Source organism: Arvicanthis niloticus, chromosome 3 (assembly GCF_011762505.2).
Source record: "Arvicanthis niloticus isolate mArvNil1 chromosome 3, mArvNil1.pat.X, whole genome shotgun sequence".
In the NCBI taxonomy this organism is placed as follows: Eukaryota; Metazoa; Chordata; class Mammalia; order Rodentia; family Muridae; genus Arvicanthis; species Arvicanthis niloticus.
This window is the reverse complement of record NC_047660.1, coordinates 136,955,474-136,982,090: the sequence shown is the minus strand read 5'-3', so window position 1 is coordinate 136,982,090 and position 26,617 is coordinate 136,955,474. Positions and strand designations below refer to the sequence as shown.

General features: G+C 54.0%; 2 protein-coding genes across 3 annotated transcripts; one reads left to right on the top strand and one right to left on the bottom strand.

Annotated features, from left to right (window-relative positions):
• Sh3gl1 (SH3 domain containing GRB2 like 1, endophilin A2) lies at positions 1 to 19,627 on the top strand. The gene is made up of 10 exons (XM_034497541.2): positions 1 to 273; positions 16,034 to 16,102; positions 16,228 to 16,300; positions 16,797 to 16,940; positions 17,097 to 17,230; positions 17,316 to 17,474; positions 17,605 to 17,708; positions 18,192 to 18,316; positions 18,392 to 18,448; positions 18,641 to 19,627. The coding sequence occupies exons 1-10, from the start codon at positions 229 to 231 to the stop codon at positions 18,835 to 18,837; spliced, it is 1,107 nt and encodes a 368-aa protein (XP_034353432.1). The 5' UTR covers positions 1 to 228; the 3' UTR covers positions 18,838 to 19,627.
• On the bottom strand, positions 16,187 to 26,617 carry Mpnd (MPN domain containing). Of its 2 annotated transcripts, XM_076931984.1 has the most exons (14): positions 26,465 to 26,617; positions 26,135 to 26,391; positions 25,201 to 25,437; positions 24,609 to 24,732; positions 23,956 to 24,037; positions 23,694 to 23,790; positions 23,318 to 23,390; positions 23,171 to 23,247; positions 21,275 to 21,443; positions 21,120 to 21,190; positions 20,811 to 20,900; positions 20,438 to 20,530; positions 19,738 to 19,859; positions 16,187 to 17,925 (listed from the first exon to the last, which is right to left on the bottom strand). In XM_076931984.1, the coding sequence occupies exons 1-13, from the start codon at positions 26,469 to 26,471 to the stop codon at positions 19,773 to 19,775; spliced, it is 1,464 nt and encodes a 487-aa protein (XP_076788099.1). In that variant the 5' UTR covers positions 26,472 to 26,617; the 3' UTR covers positions 16,187 to 17,925; positions 19,738 to 19,772. The 2 variants fall into 2 exon arrangements, with proteins under 2 accessions (XP_076788099.1, XP_034353431.1); XM_034497540.2 differs by lacking the exon at positions 16,187 to 17,925 and having other exon boundaries at positions 19,715 to 19,859.

The following is a 26,617-nucleotide window of genomic DNA, read 5'->3' as shown; positions in this document are numbered from 1 at the left end:
GGGTGGGGTGAGGCGATATGGGGGCGTCACCGGAAGTGTGTGGTTGCCATGTAATATCCCGGCTGCGCGTGCGTGCTAGCGGGCCGAGGTGGCTCCGGGGCGGGGGCGCAGAGCTGGCAAGCTGATTTGGTGGTGGCGGCGCCGACCAGCGCGCGGAGGAAAGAAGTCGGTTCGGCGGCGCCGGCGGAAACCTGAGTTTGAGCGGGAGGCCTGACGGCGGCAAGCGGCATGTCGGTGGCGGGGCTGAAGAAGCAGTTCTACAAGGCGAGCCAGGTGAGGCGAGGCCAGGCGATCTGGGCTCGGGCCTGGCATGGGGGACCGCGGACGAGCCGAGCTGGCTTCCCCTGGGCTGGCGGGGAAGGGAAGACCCGGTCCCCGTGCTTTGAAGGGGGACACCGGGTGTGCGCGTCTAGGTGGCTCTCAAAAAGATCTGGAGGGCCGGCGAGAGGGCTCCATCGCGAGGGGCTTGCCGCCAGACTTTACGAGATGAGTTCGATTCCTGGGACGATAGGATGGAAACGCGACCCCAAGTCTCCAGGCTGTGCTTCTCACCACATAGCCGCAGGCCACAGAAAATGTTAGTCTAGGTTGTTATCCAAAAAAATCTTGATGGACACTTTTACCAAGTCCACACAGGGCTTAGAAAAATATTCAGTGTCCCATTCTTGTTTTTTTTTTTTTTCTCCAGTGTCAGATTGGAAAAAAAAAAAAAAACCTAAAAAACCAAAACAAACATTCCCACTCACTAGGTGGTACATATCATTATCCCTGTACTCTGGAGGCAGAGTCTGGTAGGCAGATCTGTGAGTTTGAGGCCAGCCAGAGTTTTGTAACATAAGGAGACTCTCTCAAAAATGAAAGACAAAAGAAAAACTTCTTGGTAGACACTGTGCCAAGTTGAAGAGAGACCGTGAAAAGTAATTTTTTAGGCTTCTGCAGTTACAAAATGTGACAGGTTTGGCTTCCCCATTTCTAAAACACATGTATGTTTCTTTTAAAGATATATGCGTATGGCTATACTGTGCTCCAGACTCCTGGGTACTTGGTGGGTTGGGTTCACTGCTTACTCAGCATGACTCTGAACTGAAATTCTCCATTCTGGCTGTGTTGACATTCAGGAGGTCTCTAGGGTGGGCATCCTGGCCTTTAGTGTATAAACATGGAGAACTCTACCCCAGGCAGGAGCTGCGTTCATCTTGACAACAGATGTCTTCAGACATCTTGTAATGTAATATCCCTCTGGAACTTTTTGGGGTTTTGTTTTTTGAGACAAAGTTTTGCTGCATAGTCCAGGCTGGCCCAGAATCTTCCATTCTCCTGCCTCTACCTCTCAAGTGCTGGGATGACAGGATGCCTTTGTGTGTTGAAGGTTTTATACTTGCCTTGAACTCTTGTGCTCAAGTGAATCTGCTCCCTCAGTGCTGGGGCTAGGTTAGATGTCCCAGGATTCCTTGAGAGAACTCTTGTTTTCTCACTCCTCTGGCTCAGTCATGCCAGAGCAGCCTCGTTCATTATCCTCCTGTCTGTCTACCTCTCGGTGCTGACTTACAGACGTTTGCCTCACTGACAGAATCAGTTTTGTAAGATAAATTCCCCAGAAGTGAATTGCCAAGTTCATGACTGAGTTTTCTATGGTCTGTTTTGGGTTTCTTCTGCCTTTTAATGCTTTGGGTTGCTCGATTGACTGTGCGCTCTCTCTCTCTCTCTCTCTCTCTCTCTCTATCTATCTATCTCTATCTCTCTCTCTCTCTCGTTTGAGGGATGTGTGCTCGGGTTGTACCCAGGACCTTGCCCACTGTAGCAAAAGCTCTACCCTGAACAACGGCCTCAGCATTTTACATGGGACATTACTGGAAAACCTGGCAGACCTGTAACCCCAGACCCTAGGGAGATCTGTTTCAAAATAAAGCCTGTGGAGACAGCCTGGCTGCTGTGCCTGATACCCTAGAGGTCACCAGGCTTGATGCTACTGTGGCTGGAGAAGGCTGTCTTCTGTCTGTGCGTCCTGAGATGTTTGTGTCAGTCTCAGCTCAGAGGCCAGACCCCAGTCCAGGGTGTTGGAGTGACTACATTCCTCTTCTAGAACTCCTAAATAGCTCTCAGAATGCAGAGGACAGAATAGGGCCTGGGCTCTTGGCTTGGCCTGTTGTCACCCACTATCTGATAGGCTATGGCAGGGTTTTAGCTATGAGTTCTGGGCAAGTCTGGACTTCAAAGAAAGAACTTCTCATATCTCAAAACAACAGCACATGATCTGGGTGGGTAGCTCAGTTGGTAGAGTGCTTCCTACCCTGGCTTTGTTACAGGTTGAGGGCCAGCCTGGTATACAGTGTTAGTTCCAAGGGTATGTAGTGAAACCTCACACAAACGAAGTTCAGAGCCTGCCACTCATGGTCATGCATGCCCTGAATCTGTGCAGGGAGGTTTGTGAACATGCAGTTTGCTGCCCCATTTCTGTTCCGAGGAGCCCCAGATGTGCTAGTCCTGCAGCTGTGCACTGGAGTCTGAGAATCCTGGGTGTGGAGCTGGCTCGAGTAGATTCCACAGAGAGATGAGCAACAATGTGAGGAATTACTTGGGCCATGCCTGTGAGAAAGATTTTCCCCACAGTGTGGAGAGGCCCAGCCAAAGGGAGCAGTCAGCTGGTGCTGTCACCCAAGGGCTCAGCAGTTGCCTAAGGATAAAGACATCTGAGCTCTGCCTGTGGACCTTGTAGGGAGGCTGGTGTGGGGTAGAGAGGACTGAGGAGGAAGTGCAGGGATGTAGAACGCTGCAGCGCACACTCCCAGATGGAGTGGAGTTGGTTGGACCTATGCAGTAAGCAAGAGGCCTCACACACCTGAACTCCTTAGAGTGCCTGGGCCTGAGTTCTGTGGCTATCCTTCTGTTTGAATGCCTGTGGCCCCAGACCCCTCAGATGGAGTTCCTGGAAGCCCCTCTCCTGCTGATTCCCAGCAGGCACTGTAGGAGGGACTCACAGGGCAGCCACCAGACTCTTTTCCACTTGGACGGCCACCCATCCAACCCACCTACAAACCTGGAAAGCTCAGCTCAGTTGAGGATCAGTTTACTGTTTAGACATTCCAAGGCCCTGTCTCAAAGAACTTTGAGCCAGCTCTCAAGAGTTGCGCACACATATGGCCCATGGCCCAGCCTCTTGCAGAAGTTTTTCAGGTTTTTGGCCTTGTACTCCTTTCACCTGGGTCCCTCTCCTGTGTTTTTTTTCTCTTAAGTAGCGCCTCTCTGGTTGATTCCTGAGTCCCCACATTATCTTTTCTCATAAGAAAGAGAAACCACAAGCCAGTGTGTCAGGGTATGCCTGTAATCCCTGTGTACTAGAAAGTCAGAAGGGTTGTGGGTTTTAGGCCAGCCTGGGCTACAGAGTGAAAGGCTGGGGCCTCGTAGGTAGAACACTCACCTAGCCTGTACGGCAGCCCTGAGCTCCATCCTCGCCTCCACACACCTGTCATCTGGACGTGGATACAGGAAGATCAGCTACATGGCATGTTTGAGGCCAGCCTGGACTACATGCGACCCTGACTCGGAAAAGGCAAAATAATCCTCAGCCCACATTATCAAGAACCAGAAATGACTGGTTATGGAAAGAGGTTCAGGGGTGCTAAGGCAAGGTACTGGTGGAGCTGGACAGGCAACTGGGCTCCGACAGGTAAGCCTGTGGTCCCAACTCACCCCACCGCACCCCACCCCACCCAGTGATAGTCTTCACAGGTCCCCAGCTCATTGCTCAGCCGAGCCTGGCAAGTCATGTATAAAATGAGCTTGGGTTGTGAGGGAAGTTGGAAGTTTCACTTGTTACAGGTGGGGAAGTGGAGGGATGGTGGCTCGGGCAGCACAGGTCTTCTAGCTATGGTCCCCTCTGTCTCCTCGCCCTGGTGTGTGGGTTCTGAGGAAGTCTGGATGCAGATGGAAGTGGCCTGAGGCTCAGAAGTTTGTTTGGGTGTCTTGACTGCTAGCCTGAGCTGGCTGGTTTTCTGATCATTCTGTGGCAGCCTGGAGATGGAGCATAAGTAAGAATGGTGCTCGTGGCTGCCTGGAATGCAGCCTCTACCCCCACCCACCCCCTTTAACCCCCTTTTTGCCTGACAGGGAGAATTTGAAAAGAAAGATTCTTTGGTCAGAGCTAGGAAAAAAAATTACAACTGCATTTTCAAGTGACTCGTGTGTGTGTGTGTGTGTGTGTGTGTGTGTGTGTGTGTGTGTTTCTAGAGACTGCCCAGTGGCTACCAAGTACCAGGCAAGTGCTTGGTGAGCGCCCTGCCTCCACAGCAGTGCCTAAGGCTTCCAGCTGTGCTGGAGCTGCCTGGGTCCCAGCCTGCTGGAGAAGCCCTAACTTCCCATAAGGCCTGAGGGCTAGGAGGGGCTGCAGATTGGGGACTCTGGGTTTCAGGATATCTTTGGTGCTTCTCCACTGGAAATGGGTACAGCTGGGTACTGAGCTACACCCCAGCTTCTGCTTTGATTTCCTCCACACGAGGCCACGTTTTATCTGTAAGCTGAAAGTCCACCTGAGTCAGAACTCTGGGCTCTGGTGCCCAGCTAATCATTTAGCTGGGTATGCTAGACGGCTCCTCCACCGTCCCCATACCTCGACAGTCCAGCAGCTCCAGCCTGTGGCGTTACAGCAGTCAGTGAGGATTGTCACATCTTGTTTGTGAATCCTACCAGTGTAGTCCTGTTGTCCCACCTTTCTTGTCAGTACCAATCCATCTTCCCTGTGCTTCCGAGTGGATTCTTCCAGAGACTCTTACATATGTCTGTGTGTGTGCATGTGTGTCCATTCCCTTCCACCAAGCACAGCCTTTGACCTAGGGACCCAGGACCCAGGACCCAGGACCTAGGACCCAGCTACACCCTCTCTGCCACTTTCTAATGGTGGGATTTGATAGGCCACAGGAACATGTTGTGAGGGGCAGGGCGTGGAACCAGGCCTAGGCTTGACTCTGCTTGATACCCCCAACTCTAGCTCCAGTCCATTTTATTTATTTATTGTGGGGGTCAACCTCAGGTGTTGTCCCTTAGGTACCATCCAACATTGGGACCTGGGACTTAACCACTTAGACTAGCCTGGCAGCCCAGGGGCCCCCTGTGTCTAGCAATCACCTAGACTAACAACAAACCCAAACCAGGGCCATCCTCCTGCCTCAGCTTTTCAAACGCTGGTATCACAGGTGTGTGGATATATAATGGGCTGAGTTGCCACTGTCTGGTCCTTTTTCGAGTTCTCTCTGGAAAACTAGAGAGAGAACTACAGCTGCCCTGTTCAGCTTCTCTCTGCTGGGGGCTAGCCCTGCTGCCTAGGTAGGGGCCTCTGCTCCTTCTTCCTGCCCTCTGCAGGCCTTGCATGCAGCTTGCAGGATGCCTCATCTTCCTTTTCCGCTCAGCTCCTAGAAAACCTGCTGATTTGGACCAAGGGGCTCATGAGACACTTCCCAAGCACTTGTGGAGCACAGCTGTGGCTTCCTCCCAGGCCCTGACTCAGCACCTGCCAGCAGACCTCTCTGGAGTACTCCCAGAGCTGGGGTTCCTTTCCTGCTGAGTGACCCTCAGTATTTCTCCCCATACCCCCATGTGTAGGGAGGGTGGCTGACCCTTGAAGACCAGCATGCTTACTCAGCATTTCAGGGTGACACAACTGACAACTGCCATGCTTCCTTGTCCTGAGTCACCAGTGGAGACTGAACTGGGTCCTGGCCTACACAGAAAATGTGCCCAGCTGTGTAGCAGCTCAAGGGTGAAGGGCATGTCAGTGAGAAAGCAGATCCGTCCCAAGGCTTCCAGGGTCCAGGCTAAGTTGTCCTGTAGCATCAGGGACCTGTCACCTCTCTGCCCAGAGCTTTGGGGTCACACTGGTGGTGGATATTATACATAGCGTCAGATCAGTCTTCACAGCTCTGCCCACCCCTACCTGGCTGTGCTGTGCTCTACCCTGCCTCTCTGTGCTGGCATTGTGCATCTTGCCTAGTCCTCTGCCTTCCTCCCATCTACCCTGTCTCTCTGGCATCTCAGTGCTTGCTGGAGGGCAGGTGCCTCTGCCCATGAGCACCCGGCACCTCAGTCTCCCCCTCATGGCATTCAGTGTGCTCTGGTATTGCTCAGCATGCTCCTAGAGGCAGGCTGTGCCAAGATACGCTTTTGGCACCAACTGATAGGCACCACCAAGGTGGCCTTCTGCTCAAAGCTAAGGATGAGGCTTCTGCTCTGTGGCCTCCCGCAGTCCCTGGCCTGACTTCTTGGGATCATGTAGTACTTGAGGGATCTGGGTGGTAGCTCATGGGTCCTTTGAAATTTGGCCAGGAGCAGGTCTGACTGGTCTTACAGAGAGATTAACCTGGCTATAGCCCTCTGGCCTTAGGATGTATCTCCAGGACTCAGGAGAGAGGCCTAGGCTAGGATATAGGAGGCTACAGAGTGTCACAGCAGCAACTATGACCCAGAGCTGGCAGAGCAGGCTGGGAACAGCCAGGCTGCCTTTCTCCCTGGAGGGGCTAGGCCACCCTGCTAGGAAACACCAGTCTCCACACCCCCGGCCCAGGTCTTGTTGAGTTAGAGCACCTCTAGCCTGGAGACCTCCTGCCTTGGGTCCAGGTGGCCTGGCTGCATGTCATGCCCTTGGATGTGGTTATACTGCCTGTCCTTCCTACAGAGCATCTGCAACCACCTTGTCCTCTAGCTCTCTCCTGACCTCCCATTCTCTCTGAGAGCCACTCCTCAGCACTCAGCACTCCCACACGGGCATGCATATGGACCTCTGCAGGAGCTCAGGAGCCTAGGGGCCTCACCCCACTGCCTGTGCTGTGACTGTTCACTCCACAGCCTGCCTACTCCTCACAGGAAGTCCTTTAGTTATTTACTTTTCAGTCTTATCCTAACTTGAATTCACAGTCCTGTTTCAGCTTTCCACATCCTGAAGTCACAGCTGTTCACCACTATGTCTAGCCTAAAACTCCATTTTAAATCTACCTTTAATGGATTCTTCCAGGGTATGACATAGTGGCAGAGCCCCACTCCCCACCCTTTGAAGTCCCCAGTGAGGGGCTGTGGGCGTGGCCTAGGGGTAAAGTCCCCTCTCCCCCTTAGGATCTCCCTGTCTGGGCAGGGGCTCTGGCTCCATCACCAGAACCATGGAATACAAGGCAGGAGGGGAGTCTTAAGTGGTTTTGCTTGCCACGATTAGGTAAGTGGAGTTTCACATACCCTAGGGGGAGAGTGAAGAGTTAGTTCTCTGGTCCACAGCGGGTGCCTCAGTGTGACAGGTTTGAGAACTGTGCAGAGCTCAGTCATGCCCACCCACAAGTTTCTCTCGGCCTTCTGAAGCTGTAAAGGAACATCATGGGAATAGTACTCTCCCTACATCACCTACTGGAGTCACCTGGCTCTTGGCAGTTTCAGCTTAACTCCCTGGTGTCCAGCACCACGGTTCCCCCATGGTCTCAGGGAGATTGGGGTCCTGCAAGTTTGGGATTGAGTCTGAAGGCAATTGAGGATTTGGAGGCAGTGAGGTTGGGGGGGGGGGGCTAGCAGGAGGATTGTCAGTCAGTGGCTTCTGCTGGCAGCTACCTTAAGGAGTGTCCAGACATCATCATGGCCAGCAGGAACCAACTGCAATCCAGCCCCGCTGGCTGTCAGCAGGATGGTGTGTGATGCCGCTGCTAGGGCTCCGCAGCAGGGAGGAGGGCTCCACTCCACCTCACCAGGGGAACAGCCTAGGCCTGTGCTCATGCACACTGACAGCTAGTGCTGCCTCTGTTCTTCACAGCCAGACAAAGTGGCAAGCTGCAGTACCCCTTGGCCTGTGCACTCCAGGATTGTGGGATACAGGGCCACCTCCCCTCCTCAGTGTAAGGCACAAGCTGTTTCCAATGAGATCTAGAATGAGTCTTGTTAGTTAGGAACCTCGAGATGGCATGGGGCACTGTCAGCAGGAGGTGGCAGATGACGACCCAGATGTCCATATGTGGTGGTTGGAAACCTGCTTTGTGAATGAGCTGTGAACTCAGATGCTGTCACCATCTTACCTGTCATTTGTGTTAGAGGGGACGGTACCTCTAAGTCTTGCTGTCTTGCAGTGGGACAGTACGTGGTCATCATGTATTGCAGTGGGACAGTACGTGGTCATCATGTGTTGCAGTGGGATAGTACGTGGTTGCCGGGCGGTGGTGGCGCACGCCTTTAATCCCAGCACTTGGGAGGCAGAGGCAGGCGGATTTCTGAGTTCGAGGCCAGCCTGGTCTACAGAGTGAGTTCCAGGACAGCCAGGACTAAACAGAGAAACCCTGTCTCGAAAAAAAAAAAAAAAAAAAAAAAAAAAAAAAAAAAAAAAAAAGACAGTACGTGGTCATCATGTGTTGCAGTGGGACAGTGCGTGGTCATCATGTGTTGCAGTGGGACAGTACGTGGTCATCATGTGGCCAATCTCTTCGCCAGGTGCCCTGCCTTTCTCTGAGAGCCCTGCCTGCTTGCTGTGACCATATTGGTACCTGGGATCCTAGCCGGAAAATAACCAGGTTATCCCATCATTGTGACCCTATCCAGGCCCAGAGCCATGGGTGCAGTGTGTTCGAGCCCTGTGGAGAGTGATATTTCAGCCACCCTGTTCTGTTGCCCATGCCTGCAAACCACAAAAGGCTTGGGAGGTTCCCAGGCATATGGTCAGCCCTGTGCTCTGAGAGCTAGGGCTGCAGGCCCAAGTATGGGTCCTAGCACTCAGGAGACAGGCAGGAAGATCGTCATGAATTTGAAGACAGAGACCCATCTGGCTCCTGTGCTTGGCCATGGCCATCACTTGAACTCTAGTCACCCAGCCTCTACATTTCCTAGCTCATCTGCCTTTGTAGTTTCCCTGCACTCCAGGATCGGACGTTCACAGAGCTGGCACCTGGGCCTGTGTTCCTAGTGGGATGCTTCTGGTCCCAGCTCCCCAAGCCTCCCACCAAGTGACACCGCAGCCTCTGAAAGGCACCTTCACTCCGCTTTCAGTCACTGTAACCACATGCCTAGGAGAGGCAGTTTTGCTGAGAGAGATTTGTCCTGGCTCAGTTGGGAGGTTTCCATCTCTGCCATAGGCCTTTTTTGCTCTAGGGACCCCACTGTTCCTAACAAGGGCACACTCGTTGCTCTAAGGACCAGGCCCATTAGGCCTTTAGAGAATGGAAGCCAGTATTCTGAATCCTTGTCCTTGTTACTGACTGAAGGCAGCGGGGCACCTTCAAAGGGGCTCCTCCCAAGTGCTGCAGACCCAGCCTTGAGCTCTGCACACTGACCCCTGCACACAGGCACTGCTGAATGTTCATTCAGGAAGCTGGCAGTATGTTCAAGTGTATGCACAAAACAGCTCACTTGGTTAACCCTGTGGGTGTCCCGCACCCCATAACCCTTGGTACCTCCTTCCTGCAGTGACTCTGGAGCTCACACTGTCCAAGGGGACAGGTTGCAGGAGGGTAGGCACCTCTGAACCTGGTTTCATGTGCTCTCCTGAGGAAGATGCTGGCAGTTCTAATGGAACTATGTCTTATACTGAGTTCCTTTTCGCTCTTCTGACAGGCCAGTCATCCTTCTTGCCTGGCTGTTTCCACACGGGTGCCCACTCCTCGCTCCCAGTCTGGCCCAGCATCTCCTATGGACTTGCTGATGGTGTGTGTGCTTAGTCCAATCACCTCTTTTCCCTCTTGAACCTCACAGACAAAAATAATAGTTATTGTATGACTAGTAACATCTAGACAGGGTGGATTTAGCTAGCCAGTGTCCTGACAAGCACCCAAGCATCCCAGCAGTGCTGTCTGACAAGGCCAGTGATGGGCAGCCTCTGTAGGAAGGCAGGAGTGACTCACAGAGCACATGGCCTCTGGAATTCAGATGTGGGAAGAAGAGGGCAGTGAGCATAGATGTCACCCAAACATAATGATCTTGTGTAGCTGGAACTGAGGGCAGGAAGGTTTGGCACTGCTGTCACTCTGGACTGAGGCTGGGCAGCATTACATCCTTGGTGATAGACTTGCTGACACACGGGAGGGGGCCAGGAGGCTTGGGTTGTGCACATTTTACTCCATAAACTCAAGACAAAAAGGTCCCGTGAACACTGGGGATTGGCGCTGCATCCATCAGTGCTCAGTGTCCTTGTGGTGGCTATGCCCCACGCTCACAAGACTGCCTAGACAGCCGGGGAAGGTGGGGTCTCAGAAGGAAAGGAGAAGACAGGCAGTGAGCTGTGAAGGGATGAGGTGGCCACTGTGGGAACCTGCAGGTTTCCAAGCCTCCTTCACCCCTACTACCATTGCAGCACAGCTGTCACTGCTACAGTTGATGGGACACACAGTCCGCTCCCTGAGGAGTGTGGGTGGGTGGCGCTAGCATCTGAGGCTTGGCATGGTGTAGGAAAGGCTTTTCCCCTCCTTTTCTTTTTTTAATCATTCATTCATTCATTCATTCATTCATTCATTTTGGAGGCAGTGTCTGTGGCTCATATTGCTTTGAAACTGTGCCTAAGTGCTGGGGTGCTCTTGGCAAGCATACGGGAGCCTTGGCCTCGAGAGGCAAGTGTTCACCACTGAGCTGTGTCCAGGTCCTGCTTTGTGCTTTCAAATCAGGCTGGCCTCAAACTCACTGCATAGGGAAAGAGGGCCTTGAATTCCTGCTGCTGCTCCTGCTTCCCTCCTGAGTGCTGGGATGGCATTTATGTGCCACCACGCCCACCACACTTCTTAGAGAGTGCGGCCTCCCAGCCTCAGGAGTGGTCCCTGTGGGCCTGAGTGGCCAGGCGACGGTGGCTGCTGAGGTGCTGCTCACCCATATTACAAGTAGGGACACTAAGGCAGGAGGAATGTGGTTTGGGGTTCACTCTGTTTTCAGTGCTGAGGATGGAACATCAGGGTTGTGTGATGCCGGGAATGTGCTGTCCTTCCCCTTCCCCAGGCTTCTACCCTGACAGGCTCCCAGTCAGAGCCTTCTTCCTGTCACCTGTCACCAGACCTAGGTGACTTGACATTGACACACTGAGGGTGAGGCCATTCATTTGTCTATTATCTTAATAAATACTATCTCAACAAATACCCAGTGCTCATGGTCTCTTCTACAGGGGACAATGTCATCTAACACAACATGCACAGAGGGGTTAGCAGATCCCAGCATGGGAATATGGCCATCACCCTTGCTCACTCCAGTCCTTCCTACGTAGCAGAGCCGTGGAGCCCCACACGCCAAGCCTAGCTTGTTCCAGTCCTGATAACCGGGCTCCTGGTGGGGAGCTATCGAGGGCAGAGCAGGCATACTGAGCAGCACTCTGGATTGTAGAACCTGGTCTCCCTGACCTGTCCATGTGTCAGTTGTCACGCAAATCTGGTGTGACAGGTGCAAATTACAGCTTTGGGAAGCTGAGCTGTCATCCTGGTAGCCTAGCAGGGTTTCAGCCATCCCACTTGTCCTTCAAAGAAACCTGTCATCCCCACTTTTGTATCCTGTGGCACAGCCCCACCCAACCACCAGAGCCAGGTCCCTAGGGTGCAGAGCAAGATTCTGCCTAGCTTGCTCTGACTTTCCAGAACCTTCTGCCATGGTGGGGGAGGTGGCTGTGGTCAAGCTGAGGCAGAATGCTGGGAACTGGATGACAGCCCCAACTCCTGCTGCTTCTAAGGCAGCAGTGTACAGCTAGAGAGAGTTGCATGAGTGCAGGGTGGATTCCATCAGACAAGACAGGCTGAACTGGGGGGTGGGAGGGGTGGGGTCTTGGGGCCCTTAGAGCTGTCCCCCTCGTTTGCCTACATGAGGGAACTCAACTTTTACCGCCCACAGGCTACTAGCCCATGCTCCCAGGGCCATGCAGGGGTCACAGCACTGCTTCCCAAGTGGTAGGCAGGCCTTCTTAGCCCTGTAGCCATGAAACTCTCATTCCTAGACATGTGAGGAGCCAGGCTGTGGAGCCCCTTGGTGAGCAGCATCCTGGGACTGTCCTTCAGAGGCCCTGTGGGCCTGGGGACTAGGACCTCATTTGTTTGTGGCTTGGATTTTTTTTTCCTTTTTTCTTTCCTTCCTTCCTTTTCTTTCTTTAATATATGTTTTTGTCTGAAGTTGATTTCGCAGCATGTAAGGCACAGCCTTTCCGCCTTACCCAACAGATGAGAAGCTAAATTGGCCAAGAGCCTGGCCCGTGTGCTGGGTGCTTTCCCATTAGCATAGACATAAGGAAGCAGAATTAGGATGCACTCTGGAAAGTTTTGGGAGACAAACAGGAAGTGATGGCGAGTGACCAGGCTGTGTGTGAATTTCTGCTCTCCCAACCAGACCTGAGACCCCAGACTGTCTTAGCAAGGCAAGGAATCTGACTTGAGACGGAGTAAGGGAAGAAGACTTTTGTAAGGTTCAGCCTAATCTGCCACCAGCCGCTCCTACTGCTGGCTTGTCTCAGAGTCTAGGGACAACATGAGAGGCCTGGAACATAAAGCTATGACTTAATAATGCCTTGAGCTGAGAGCCCACAGCCTGTGGCTCCCAAAGCTCAGTTCTCACGTGAGCCTCAGTCCACCACACAGGACTGTCTCCTTTATGTGCCTCTGGGAGCCCAAGCTGCTCATAGGGACACCTCCTTAGTGGTTTTTATGGGGAGATCTGAGTGATCACTGGCACCACTGCCTCTTACCCAGGCTCCTCTGGAGAAGCACCACACCCTGGTGGCACAGGGTCCTGTTGAGCTTCCTGGTAGGCCAGAGGAAGTTCCTTCATGACTGCTGTCACAAAAGGAGGCAGTGGCTTGCACAACCAGCAAATTCCAATTATTTACGAGAGCCCATGATGTGATGCCTCTCTGCACACTCCTGTTGGCACCCGTTCACCCCACATCCTGGTATTGCCGTTTGGAGCAATGGAGGCCCTTGTCTGGCCCCAAGACATGCCAGTAGCTCCAGGAACTCCACAGGGCAGTGGCTGGCCACCTTCTTACATGTTCCCTCCTATATTAGCATAGGCAGGGCACTCAGAGCAGCTTGCAGATGAGCCTCACCCAAGGGCTCAGAATCGGGCCTTTGTCCTGTGACACTGGGGAACTGGAGGCTCCTGACTTAGGAGGATAATAGAGTCAGGACCCTTTTCTGGAGAGTCCAGTGTGCTGCCCAGTATGCCTGTTTTGCCCTCGATGGCTCCCCACCAGAAGCCAGGTGTCAGGAATGTAACAAGCTAGGCTTGAGACGTGTCATGCTAAGCAGAAAGGACTGGGGTGTAAACTAAGAAGGAAAGGTGGCTGCAACTCCCCAGGCTCAGGCAACTGCAACCCCGATGTCCTCAAATGATAACATGGCCAGGGCCTGCCTGTAGCAAGGACAGAAGGCTGGGCTGTGCGCTCTCACTCCGTCTGTGAACAGGGGCCTGCCATGGCTCCAGCACACCTCACCAGCCTCATATCCTTTCTAGCCAGCCTCCATGTCCTGTCCTATGCTTTGGGCTGACATGGGCTTCCTGTGGGTGGTCCCAGAGTCCTTTGGATAATGGGTCTGTCATGGTGCTGACACCCCTCACCTGTTCCAGCCTGCCCCCAACCTAGGCTGAGCCCCCGGTTGAAGGCTGTGCTGAGGAACAGCAGGAGCTGGAAGTGCAGTGCATGAGGCATAGGTGTTTGTGTCCACTGGACAGCATGGCCATCTGTAGACAGTTGTCACGCTCAGTCACACACACTGGGGCCCCACTTTGACCCTCTGGATGACTAACTGGATGCAGCAAGGAGCCACTGGACACTTCTCCCCTTTTGTGACATGATCTTTGTTGCTCAGATTGAATCCCCCCACCCCCATGGCTACCAAGTCACAATAAAGGGATGTGATTGTTTAAGGGTGACTGCCCAGCAGCACCCGCCCCCATGGACCTACCAGAAACCCCACTCTGCCTAGCTTCTCTGCCACACATCCTGTCACCTGCCTCATGGCTTCTCTGTCCCATGCAGCCATGATGGTCTGTATCATGCTCTGAAAGATATGTCGCTGCTTAGTTTGGCAATATGGGCAAGGGCTCTACCCAGTAGCACCCTAGTCTCTGTGATCTCGTTGGGAGGCCAGTCTTCCCATTGTGTCCTCCCCACCGCCACCCCAGGTGCCTGGTTTACAGTAACACTGTCAGCAGAGGCCATATTAGGCAGACCCAACATGAGTAGCCAGGCCACTGGCTTCCTGTGCTGTAAGAAGGGACAAATCTGTGGAAACAGGCTGGTCGGAGAAATGGGAACAGTCTTAGTGCGCATTGCTTTGGGCATATCTCCTGGGGGTCCCAGCACAATCCTGCTCCGGCAGAGACGCTCATCAGCCCTGCCAGAGTCCCTGGACTTAGCTGAGCACTACAGAGTTTGCACCTCAAGGTGACTGCAGCAAAGCAGCTCTTGGCAGGGATGGTGACCTCTGCAGGGCTGGCAGCTCTCCACCAAGAACCTAGGTGTTTGCATGCCGTCATGCAACCCTGCTGTGCTGTGGGGAGGCTGTGGTGACTCTCCCACAGACTTGTAAACAGCCTGCACCCTGCCTTCTGGCTCTGGAGTGTGGGTGGCTTGAGTTTCTTAGTTTTCCCCTGTGCCAGTATGCAAAGGGCTTAGAATATGAGGATTCAGCTTGCTCATGGCCAGTGATGTGGGGCCCCAGTGGAGCTCTTGGGCTTTGGGGAGGCTGGGTCCCCAGATCACAGTGCACAGGAGATGGGACCATTAAGAGAGAAGCTAGGTGTGCTCTGGGCTCCCCTCTTTCTGCCTTGCTGGCTTCCCTAAGACACCATGTCCCCAGGCCCAGGTGCTGTACCCCGGAAGCTGTGGCCCCACCTCACTTCTCTGCATTTACCATAAGAGCCAGGCCTTGTGGTGGGTGACATCCTGCCTCTGCTCAGCCTGGAGAAGCGAAACTGGTTGTGAAAGCTGGTGGGGCCTGTCCTGTGCCTCTCCATGGATGTGAAGATGTAAGATAGGCTCTGGGGACCCTCATGGGCAGCCCTGTCTAGTGGACAGGGCAGGCCAGAGACTATGGCAGCCTTCTTCAGAGCACTATGGGTGTCTGCTCATAGCACAGGGTTGGGAGGTCACTTCTCTGCTTCTGCAGCCACCCACTTCCTGATGTCTTTGGTCACTTCCTCCCAGGCTATCTACCAAGTCCTTACTGTCCCTGACTGTGGCATGGGACCACACAGCTCTTGCAAAATCCTTGCTCGTACCAGGCAACAGCTCCGACTCAGGAACATCAAGGCCATGGTATCTGAAAGCCACACTGGTACCTTCTCTCTGGAGGCCAGCCTGCCATTCTGCATGTGGGGTTTCCGTGCCTTTAGCCTCTGAGCAACAGCCCCTAGAACTACCCCACAGTTACTGGGCCCTCTGTGTCCATAACTAGTAGTGGACCTGTCACACCTCATGTGAGGTGACCCAGGCAGTGGCTGCCCTGCTTGTGTGTCCTAGGATCTTGAGTGTGACGAATGAGGATGATTGTGGTGACCAGACTGGGGCCTTGTGCCCCAGAGGGGGTGACACACATTCAGATAGCAACACAACCACTCAGGGCTCTCCGCCAGGTCCAGCAGGGTTAGGGCACAGCTGTCTCTATTCTGCTCCAGGCTTTCAAGTCCAGGCTCCTGATTGCAAAGTGTGCTTTGTGACTCAAGTTCTGGCATCCTTGAGGGGGCCATTCTTAGGAGGTGTCAGTGTCACAGTGGCAGGCACCGAGGACTTAAGTATACAGGAGCCTCCTGAAGCCTGCAGCATCCGCAAGGCTTGAGCTGGCCTGGGGCCTGTGCTCTGCCTCTGCCAAAGTGACAGGGTCAACCCAAGAACTGGGAAAGGTGGAATAGGGTTAATGAGCCTGGGCCCTCAGAGGCAGTGTTCATTGCTGTGCTGGGTCACAGCACACCCTAGCACTGTTGGCTTCTCTAGGTCTCACCCAGATACCCCATCTGCCTGCCTGCCTTTCCCAGAGTTCACATCCTTGGCAGTCACAGCAGTTGAGCCCCATGAACCGGCAGGAATTTCTCCTGTGCCCTTACTTGCCTCCCTCCTTGTACCCAACAGCTCGTCAGCGAGAAGGTTGGTGGGGCCGAAGGGACCAAACTGGATGATGACTTTAAAGAGATGGAAAAGGTAGGATTCCACACTGGACTGGGGTGTGTGGTTGGTGGGTCCCACTCCTGCTAGAGGACAGAAGAGCCTGCATCCAGTTCTACCTTGGCGTCTAATGGCTTTTAATGTTGTGTCTTTCTCCACAGAAGGTGGATGTCACCAGCAAGGCTGTGGCAGAGGTGCTGGTTAGAACCATAGAATATCTGCAGCCTAACCCAGGTAGGGCCTGGACCTCTGGTTAGATCAGTGGGAAGGGGAATACCGTGTCTGATTCCTCAGACTTCCCTCAAACTGAAGTTATAATATAATGGCCATCCCACTCTCTGGTGGCCTCCATACAAGGATCCCTTCTGCTGACTTGCTGGGCCAGCTCTTCCCAGGCAAGGGTGAAACAGGGCACAGTCACTGAAGATGGAGAAGGTGGAGACCACTTCCAGGAACCCAGACCACAGTGCTGTGATCATTTTGGCCTCTGCAGATGATAGATTGGACTTCTTCCCAAGGCCTGGAGGGAAGGGATGTATGGAAGTTGGTCCCCTCTTTTGTGAACTGCCAGGTCCTTGGGAGTGCTGGAAGTGTACCCAGAGACAGCCTCTTGGCTCCTGACCCACTGGCCAGTTGGGGATATGTGGGCCCTGTTCTGGGGTATGCCTTAGTACAGTATAGTATGTAGATGAGTCTGTGAGCCCACCTAGGCCAATCTGTCCTCTTACAGCCTCGCGGGCCAAGCTGACTATGCTGAACACAGTATCCAAGATCCGGGGCCAAGTGAAGAATCCTGGCTACCCACAGTCAGAGGGTCTGCTGGGAGAGTGCATGGTCCGCCATGGCAAGGAACTAGGCGGAGAGTCCAACTTTGGTGAGGGGCAGCTGAGGGGTTGGGTGAGTGGGGCAGCTATGTCCAAGGAAGCCTGGCAAGAGGCTCCTTTGTTGGCTATATTCTGGCTTGTTTGACCTAGTATGGGGGTCACTCAGGAGTGGGAAGTCCTGCCCATGACAGCAACCCTCCCTGCAGGTGATGCCCTGCTAGATGCAGGCGAGTCCATGAAGCGCCTGGCTGAGGTGAAGGACTCGTTGGACATTGAGGTCAAGCAGAACTTCATTGACCCACTGCAGAACCTGTGTGACAAGGATCTGAAGGAGATCCAGGTGCTGTCCTGCCCCTGGGTAGGTGGGAAGGTGGGAGGGTGCCCCTCTGCAGCTGCGCTGCTCCGTCACACCTCTGCATCCACAGCACCACCTGAAGAAACTGGAGGGCCGCCGCCTCGACTTTGACTACAAGAAGAAGCGCCAGGGCAAGATCCCTGATGAGGAGCTGCGCCAAGCCCTAGAGAAGTTCGAGGAGTCCAAGGAGGTGGCAGAGACCAGCATGCACAACCTCCTGGAGACTGATGTGCGTGTCACACAGGGCTTAGGACCCAGGATACCATCCCCTAGGAAGAGGGGACTGCCTACCGAGGAGGCGGTGTTGAGCCTCCAGAATGAAGGTATGGCCACGCCATCTAACTTTTCCCCTGTTGCAGATTGAGCAGGTGAGCCAGCTCTCGGCCCTGGTGGATGCCCAGCTGGACTATCACCGGCAGGCAGTGCAGATCCTGGAGGAGCTGGCTGACAAGCTGAAGCGCAGGTGAGTGGTGTCTTCCCTCCCACTTCCTGCAGGTCCTACGGTTGCTACATGCCCTCTGCTGATGAACACGGGCAGCGCATCCAACCTGCCTGGCCACGCACAGGCTGTAGCAAGCTGGTGCTGGGTTGTGTCAGGAAAGGGTCCTTGGAGCTGTGTGTGTTAGCAGCAGTGGGGTCCCAGGAGGGAGCAAAGCCCTATGGGAGATGGCAGTGGTAGCCTGAGCCAGAAGGTGAGAGGACAGGGGAGTTAGCTGGGCCAGCAGCTCAGGTCCACAGCCTTTGCCTTTCTGTGAGAGTGTAGTTTCCTGGGTAGCCAGGGGCATCACTGTGCACAGGGGGTGGCTGTGAGGGCAGAGGTGATTGGCAGTGTTTGGGGGGAGGGGGACTTTGGTTAGGGCCAGCCCAGGTCCATGACAACCTGGTACTGGGGCAGCAGGGTGGAAGAAGAGGGGATGTGGGCACTCAGGATTTTCTGTTCCTGCAGGGTTCGGGAAGCTTCCTCACGCCCCAGGCGGGAGTTCAAGCCCCGGCCCCGGGAGCCCTTCGAGCTTGGAGAGCTGGAGCAGCCCAATGGGGGATTCCCCTGCGCCCCAGCACCTAAGATCACAGGTAGCAAAGCCCCATGGAAGGTGGCAGGGATAGAGAGAGGCCTGTTCATCCCACTCACACCTCCTCTGTTAACAGCTTCCTCATCATTTAGATCGGCAGACAAGCCCATCAGGACGCCCAGCAAGAGTATGCGTGAGTGTCTGGGGTGGGAGTTGTCACTGTCATCCTTGGGTGAGAAGGACTACATGCCCCACTCCCACCCTTCTGCTGGTGGTTCAGAGTCACTCCTATGACCTCCAGTGTCAAAGCAGGACCAACCTCCACCCACCCTGGCCACTGCACTGGTCTATCTGCAGTGCACTGACACCTCTACCCTGTTCCCAGCACCCCTGGACCAGCCAAGCTGCAAGGCGCTTTATGACTTTGAGCCAGAGAATGATGGCGAGCTGGGCTTCCGAGAGGGTGACCTCATCACGCTTACCAACCAGATTGACGAGAACTGGTATGAGGGGATGCTGCACGGCCAGTCAGGCTTCTTCCCACTCAGCTATGTGCAGGTGCTGGTGCCTCTGCCTCAGTGACTGGCACCTACACACCGCTGCCAGTCACAGTGCAGCAGCAGTCTAATGCCAAGGTGCTCTAGAAACACTAATGTTCCTCCAGGGGGGACCTCCTCTCCACTCCCTCAGCCCTGGGGCCCCCCATCCTAAGAAAGGCCCACCTGAGGTTCTATCGCCTTCCTGGTGGTGGCAGCTCCCAACTGTTTGAACCCTTCCCAGCCCATTGCTGGCGATGGGCCCATGCCCCCTCTCCAGGCTCCCTAGAGACAGGCAGATCCTTGGATTCCCTGTAAGCAGCCTGTAAGCAGAGGCTGGCCAGGTCCCCAGCTCTGCACACGGAGACACCTGGCACCTGCTGCTTCTGCAGAAGTGCACAAGGCACAAACATGTACACTTCCCATGGGACCACAGACCCAGTTCAGCCCTGTTGAAGACCAAGCACAAAGGCCCCTGAAAAATGGACATTCCCAGCTCCCTGGCACCTTCCCCTGAGCCAGCTCCGTTGCTACCTGTTCATGTGACTGCAGCTGACCACAGGCAGCTGGCAGGCCCCTTTTCAACCAGCAGGCTAGGCTGGCCATAGCCCCAGCTCTGTCACACCCTGCCAGGCTCCAGTAAGGGAGGCCTCCATCCTGGGCGCAATTTTATCCTTCTCTACAGCTGTCCCACAACTTGTGGCTTGTCCCTGGCGCGTGGGCCACATCCTCATGCCCCCTAGATGGGTAACACTGTCCTGCTCCAGCCTGTGCTGAAGTGAACTGTACTCCTATTTTTTTTTTTTTTTAAAAAGTATTAAATATCTCTTTCTATAGCCACTGTCCCATCTTCATTCAGGGAAGCCCTGTCCCCCTGCAAAAGCCCCAACAAGCGCCGTCCCACCCCAGCCACAGGCTCCTGCTGTGGGCACGCAGACTTTATTACCCAGCCTGTCCCCGGACAGCGAAGCCTAGGCAAGCTCAGCTCCCCTGTTTGAGCACATTGCAGACCTGTTCCAGCACGTGACACATGCCCTGGTCCTTCGGGGTCCTGCTGGCCAAGGACATCTGCAACAGGAGGACCGAGGTCAGCCTCTGCCCTGAACACATGTCCCTGGCCTCCCAGGGCTGCAGCTCAAGTAAGAGCTTGTGGTGCAGCCTTTGGTAAGCCTGGGCCACTTTGAAGATTTGGTTCTGTAGATGTCTTTGGCTTAGATTTGGGGAGCAGGGTCTTGGCTGTGTAGCTCAGGCTAGCCTAGCCTAAAATAAGACTCACAGACCCCCAAATGCACACACACGCCTTTGGGTGTCAGTTGACATGTGTGCCATACCCAGCATCACTGTTTGAGTCTTGAGTGATGCACAGTGCAGAGCACTGTCCTGGGCAGAGCTTTTAGCATCACACATCAAAAGGACCAGCTCCACCCACCCACCCACCCAGCACACACAGACCCAGTAGTTAGCAAGAGGGCTCACGCTTAAATTCACTCACAGCTGCAGATGCAACCTAGGCCTCTGCATGTCTGACAAGTGCCGTCACCCAGCCACCTAGGTCCTGCAGCCTCTCTTGAGACTCAAGGGAAGACTGTTGCTCACACTTTAGGATGTGGCCTTGTGGTCTTGTGCACCTCAGGTCCACACCTCACCTTGAGCTTGTCCAGGTAGGTGTGCTCTGAGCTCCAGGCCTCTTGGAACTTGACAAGATCAGGGGCGCCCTTGTAGAATTCAACCAGCATCACCTGCAAGGCAGGGAACAACACACCTGTTGCAGGCTTTCCTGACCCAGAACTCCCAGAACTGCTAGGGGCTAGCTTCATCCCAAGATGTCACACCCATGAGCTCTCAGGAATGACAAACATATCTGAGTAGACACAGCTATTAAAGAATGGTCACCCAATCGGGCGGTAGGGGCAAACCTGTCATCTCTGCACTGAGAAAGCTGAGACAGGATAAGCAAAAGCTTGGCTACGTATGGAGACTATCTCAAAGTTGTGCCGCAACTACGTGCAGGTGGCTCACCATCTCCTGAAGAACATCGCTGGTCAAGAAGCTGTCTTGGACATACGCCATCTCTACATCCATGGGGATTCCATAATCACTGGGCCTTTGCTGTTAGGAGGGGTGGGGACCAGTTAGAGGTCTTGCCTGTCCCCAGCCCACAGTGCTAGGGACTTGATAGAGAAACAGGCACAAGTGCCCAACCCAGAACTGGAGTCAGCTGCCTTAGACTCAGCACATCCTCTAGTCCTTAAACCTCTGCCCAGATGCAACCCCACCTTGCCCACTCACATCCATGTCCCTCAACTTGCCCTCCTCCAGTTCACCCACCTCTGGGGGAGGCATCACCCAGAAAGGGCAGATCTTGGACTCCGGGCCTGGATTGCCAGAGTAGTAGGGGGCTGTGGGAACAACAATGGCTGAGGCCGGGGCTCGGTGGGCCTGGCCTGGTAAGTCCCCAGCCCGGAGCCTAGCGGGGGCCTCACAGCACAGCAGGGCCAGGCAGGGCTGGAAGCCATTGCTGGAGCCTTGCAGTCTCAGTTGGTACTCCATCTGTGCATCGATGTCTTGCAAGGAGGGCACTGCAGGGCTGTGCGGGTGGCTGTGGTACCAGCCCACCAAGGACAAGCCTCGCAGGAACAGGACCTGATGGATCTGTAGACATACACGTTAGGTTAGAGATGGCAGGACCAGGGCCTTGAGCTGCTCTTGAGTTTCACACAAAAGCAGGTAAGCACTGCATCTTCCCACCTTGTACCCACCAAACATGGTGGGAGTATGATTAAGAAATACATCTGGAGCTGGACAGTAGTGTTCATACTCCAGCACCCAGGAGTCTGTGAGTAAGACACCAATCAGCCTAGTCTACACAGAAACAAAAGCATCTGGGAGCTGTAAACATAGTGTTAAGAGCACTTGTTGCGCCTGGGTGGTGGTGGCGCAAGCCTTTAATCCCAGCACTTGGGAGGCAGAGGCAGGCGGATTTCTGAGTTCGAGGCCAGCCTGGTCTACAGAGTGAGTTCCAAGACAGGGCTACACAGAGAAACCCTGTCTCGAAAAAACAAACAAAAAAAAGAGCACTTGCTCTGGTAGAGGACCTGAGTTCAATTCTCAGCACCCAGATGAAGTTTCAGCTACCAACAGTAACTCCATGTCTAGGGGATCTGTATACCCTCATCTGCCATCCCTGAGCCACAGGCATGCACAGAACAACCATACAAGCATAACACTCTTGCACATAAAAAATATTGGGGACTGAATAGTGGTGGTGCACACTTTTAATCCCAGAGATGGAATAAACTCAAGAGATGGAAGCAGATCTCTGAGTTTGAGGCTACCCTGGTCTACAGAGTGAGTTTAAGGATGGCCTGGGATATACCTAGAGATCCTGTCTTGAAAAGCCTAGCTGGGCGGTGGTGGCGCACGCCTTTAATCCCAGCACTTGGGAGGCAGAGGCAGGAGGATTTCTGAGTTTGAGGCCAGCCTCCTCTACAGAGTGAGTTCCAGGTCAGCCAAGGCTATACAGAGAAACCCTGTCTCGAAAAACCAAAAAAAAGAAAAGCCTAAAGTACTTGTTGGGTTCAGTTCGCAGCACCTGCATGGCTCACAACCATCCATAACTCCTGTTCCAAGGGATCCAGTGCCCTCTAGTACCTCCACGGGTTCCAGGCACACACATAATGCACAGATAGACATTCAGACAAAACATACAGAAGATCTGAAAAAAAATTTTTTTAAGATTTATTTAATACATGTGAGTACACTGTAGCTGTCTTCAGGCACACCAGAAGAGGGCATCTGATCACATTACAGATGGTTGTGAGCCACCGTGTGTTTTCTGGGAATTGAACTCAGGACCTCTGGAAGAACAGTCAGTGTTCTTAACCACTGAGCCATCTCTCCAGCCCCAAAAAGCTAAAAGGGTATAGGGGGCTAGAGAGATGGCTCAACAGTTAAGAGTTCCAGAGGTCCTGAGTTCAATTCCCAGCAACCACACCGTGGCTCACAACCATCTGTAATGGGATCTGATGCCCTCTTCTGGTGTGTCTGAAGACAGGGATAGTATATTCATATATATATATAAAATAAATCTTTTTAAAAAATCCATTAGATTGAAAAAATTACACATAGGGCTATACAAGTGGTGGTACACACCTTTAATCCCAGCACTCAGGAGACAGGAGGCACGTGGATCTATGAGTTTGTGGCCACCCTGGCCAGACCTACAGTCTACAGAATGAGTTCCACAACAGCCAGAGCTATACAGAGAAAACCTATCACATCCAAAAATTTAAACTAACAAAACAAAAGCCAGCATTTCTAGCCCCGACATGGGGACTGGCTCATTTGCAGAGCATGGCCACTGTCAAACAAGCCCTCACCTCTTCCTCGACCGCCGCTGCAGTATCGGCGTCCCCCAGCCGACTCCTGCAGGGGAAGGCTCTCAGCACTGTCAGCACTGTGGACCCAACAAGAAGCCATCAGTCCTGCCCCGGATACACCTTTGTCCACCCAGGCCCAATACCCACTCTGATTGTTGATGTCCCAGCGACCACCAAGGTAGCCCACGACCTCACTCCGAGTCAGGTGACAGTGGAAGTCCTGGGGACAAAATAGGGAGGGCTTGCTGAGGCTGCACTTCCTATCTCAATGCAGGAGCTAGCCTATGCGCACCTACCACGCACCTACCATTTACCTAGGGATGTAATTCACTGGTGACCATGTAGGCACCTAGCATGTGCAAAGGCCCTGGGGTCCATTCCTAAGTGAGCACCTATTGTTTACTAATAGCAAGCACTTACTGAGCACTTCCTGTATATCTCTTCAGTGTCCCCCACCCAGGTCAGTGAGCTCCTTGTTCCTGGACATGGAGGGTGACCAGGCAAATTGACGTCAGTCACTTACCAAGAGGAACAGCACATTACTGGAAACGGCCACGTTGAATGGCTGGAACTTGTTGATGGCAGCAAAGGATGTTACTTCTACCAGAGTGTGGGGGTTCCTGGAGTAGTCAGGAGGGGGGCCCAGGGCTTTAGGAACTCAGGCTCTTCCCCACCCCCACCCATCCTGAGTTCTCTCAGTAGCCAAGGAGTCCAGGCCCTGCCTCTGCTGGATCAAACCAACCAAGGGTTTCAGGGAAGCCAGGACCAAGGCAGATGTAACTGACCTGGCAGAGTCCCGGCTGCCCAGCATGCAGTAACGGATGGGTACTCGGACCTTGTCCATACGCTTCCCTGGGGGTGTGGCCTCTGGGGGAAGGTGTGTGTGTGTGTGTGTGTGTGTGTGTGTGTGTGTGTGTGTCAGACAAAAACAGGGAGGGAAAGGGAGAGAGGGAGGGAAGGAGAGAGAGAGAGAGAGAGAGAGAGAGAGAGAGAGAGAGAGGAGTCAATGTGGACCCTCCTCTCCCTTCTCTTTGCATAAAAGCAAGGATGCATAAGGAAGCCGAGGAAGCGGGCCAGTAAGATGGCTCAGCAGATCTTGCAACCAAGTCTGATGACCTGAGTTCTATTCCTAGACCCCACATGGTGGAAGAAAGGACCCAACTTTTGAAAGATGTTTTCTGATCTACATGCCCAATCACAATAAATAATACATGCCCTTAACCCTAGCACTCAGAAGATGAATCTCTGTGAGTTCTAGGCCAGCCAGGGCTACAATGAGACCCCATCTCAAAAGAAAGGAAGGAAGGAAGACAGACAGTCCCAAAAAGAAAAGAAAAGACAGCAGAGAGTGAAACTAGACTGGACTATCAGGATTCCCTGAGAAACATCAAAGCCAGCCTCCCACATCACAGTCCCCACCTCTACCCTGGCCCCTCACCTGGCTCTAAGGAACCCTTCCCAGGGAGTCTGTGGCCTTTGTCCTCTGATGAGACCCCAGCCAGCACATCCTCGTCCTCCTCCTCCAACATCAGGTCCTCCTCCTCCCCCTCACTGGTGGGACTCTGGTGGGATGGAGTGTAGCAACAACCTCAGCAGGGCGCCTCACTCACTCCCTATGCAAATATGTCACTCCCTGGAGCCCGGGCCTGAGCCTTTGCCTGGACTGACCACCAGAGGGCGACAATGAGCAGGGGTGTCCGAGGTGCAGCTTCTCCCCAAGCTTGGGATTCAGCCTGTCTCCTCCTGGCTGGACTACTTCAGGTGAGACCCTGACTATCTCTGAGCTGTCTCTTCCCTGTCAGTCTCCCTCTAGGAGTTCCCTGTGCCAAGAGTATTCGTGACTCCTACCTCCTTCAGGATCAAAGTGCAAGTCCTCCAGGCAGCCCAGGAGGTCCTGTTGGTCTTGCCTGCCTGTCCCTCCTTCCTCCCTTGTGCTTTCTGCTTAGGCAATCAGGTCACCTTGCAGAATCACATCAGACTGTATCCTGCCCCAAGGCCTTTGCACACCTCATCCCTGCAGTGCTTCCTACCTCATCAGCAGCAACTACCGGCATATGCAGCTGGTGTCGGCGGAGCCAGGCAGCCTTGTACTTGTCCAGCTTCTGGCCCTTGTACTTGACAGAGGCCCAGCCACAGCCAGACTTCTTGGCTGGGTTGACAAGCTTCTTGCAGTGTGTAGCCCAGGCGCTGGGTGAGTTGAAGACTTGTCTAGTTTCCTGCCACACGATCCTGCCATCTAGCTGCAGGTCTCCAATAAACTTTCTGCCCTGCAGCAAAAGAGGGGGCTGAAACACACCCATCCTAGTGATTCCTAACGCTGCCAAGCTCCCTGAGGCTTGGCGTCCTTGTTATTCTAAGGCTCCCAAGAGGTGCTGTCATAGCAACACCGTCTTTCACACCAGTATGGCATCCTGGCACTCCACACTCAGATGCACAACTTTAAAATCGAGCAATGACAGCCAGAGCAGGCATAGCAGTCCAAGCCTGTCAACCCAACTACTGGGGAAGCAGAGGCAGGAAGACAACAACTTTAGAGTCTGCTTAGAACACTTAATAAGACTGTTCTCAGAGGTAGAACCCCTGCCTAAAATCCCCAGGTGAGGGGTTGGGTCCAAGGTCAAGAGGTGAGCCCCTGCTTAGAATCTCGCAGTGAGGGGACTAGAGGCACAGTCAGGTGTGAAGCTCCCCTCCATTCTTGGAATCACAAAGAGAGTTTTTTGGGGGGCAATCATTTTAATAACAGTACACAGTTTTGAAGCCGTCATCTTCATAGAGAGCTTGGGAAGGAAGGCCTCATTTTACAGATGGGGACGCTGCTGTCACACAGATTGGTTGCCTGCGGACACACCCAGACAGCAGTGGTTATGGCTTTGTAGCCTTGTGATTAACACGGCTCCTCTGGGCTTAAGTTTCCCTTTATGCACTAGCAGCGGGGGACATGAACGGTCTCTGGGGGTCGCTCACCAGGTAGTAGATGGATAGCACCCCCTCACCGGGCTCCAGCAGCTCGTCTTTGAGCAGCACCCGCAGCGTGACCGCGCGCCTCGTGAGCGCGCCCCCTAGGGCCATCCCAGGCCCTGCCGTGCTGCCTCCGCTGCCACCGAGGCTGCCGCTGCGCCCTCCGCTACCCGCCCCGCGCTCGGGGTCCTCGGCCTCCGCGTCGTCCTCATCCTCCTCCGGCGCCTCCTCGGCCGTGGCCGCGGGAGACAGAGACTCGGGAGCTGCAGCAAGATAGCAACCGGCTGCAGAGGTCGCGTCCCGCTGCCCTGTCCCCGCCTGCGCGGACCATCCTACCTGCCATGGCCGCTGTGTCCCGGCACAGCCTCCTCCGAGTGACCGGGCTCCTCCCCGCGCGGGGATACCGCAGCCTATTGGTCACTGAAAATGGGTGGGAGGTTTTGGCCCGCCAGGGGCGGAGTGGGATACGGAGCCCTTAGGTTGTGTTTG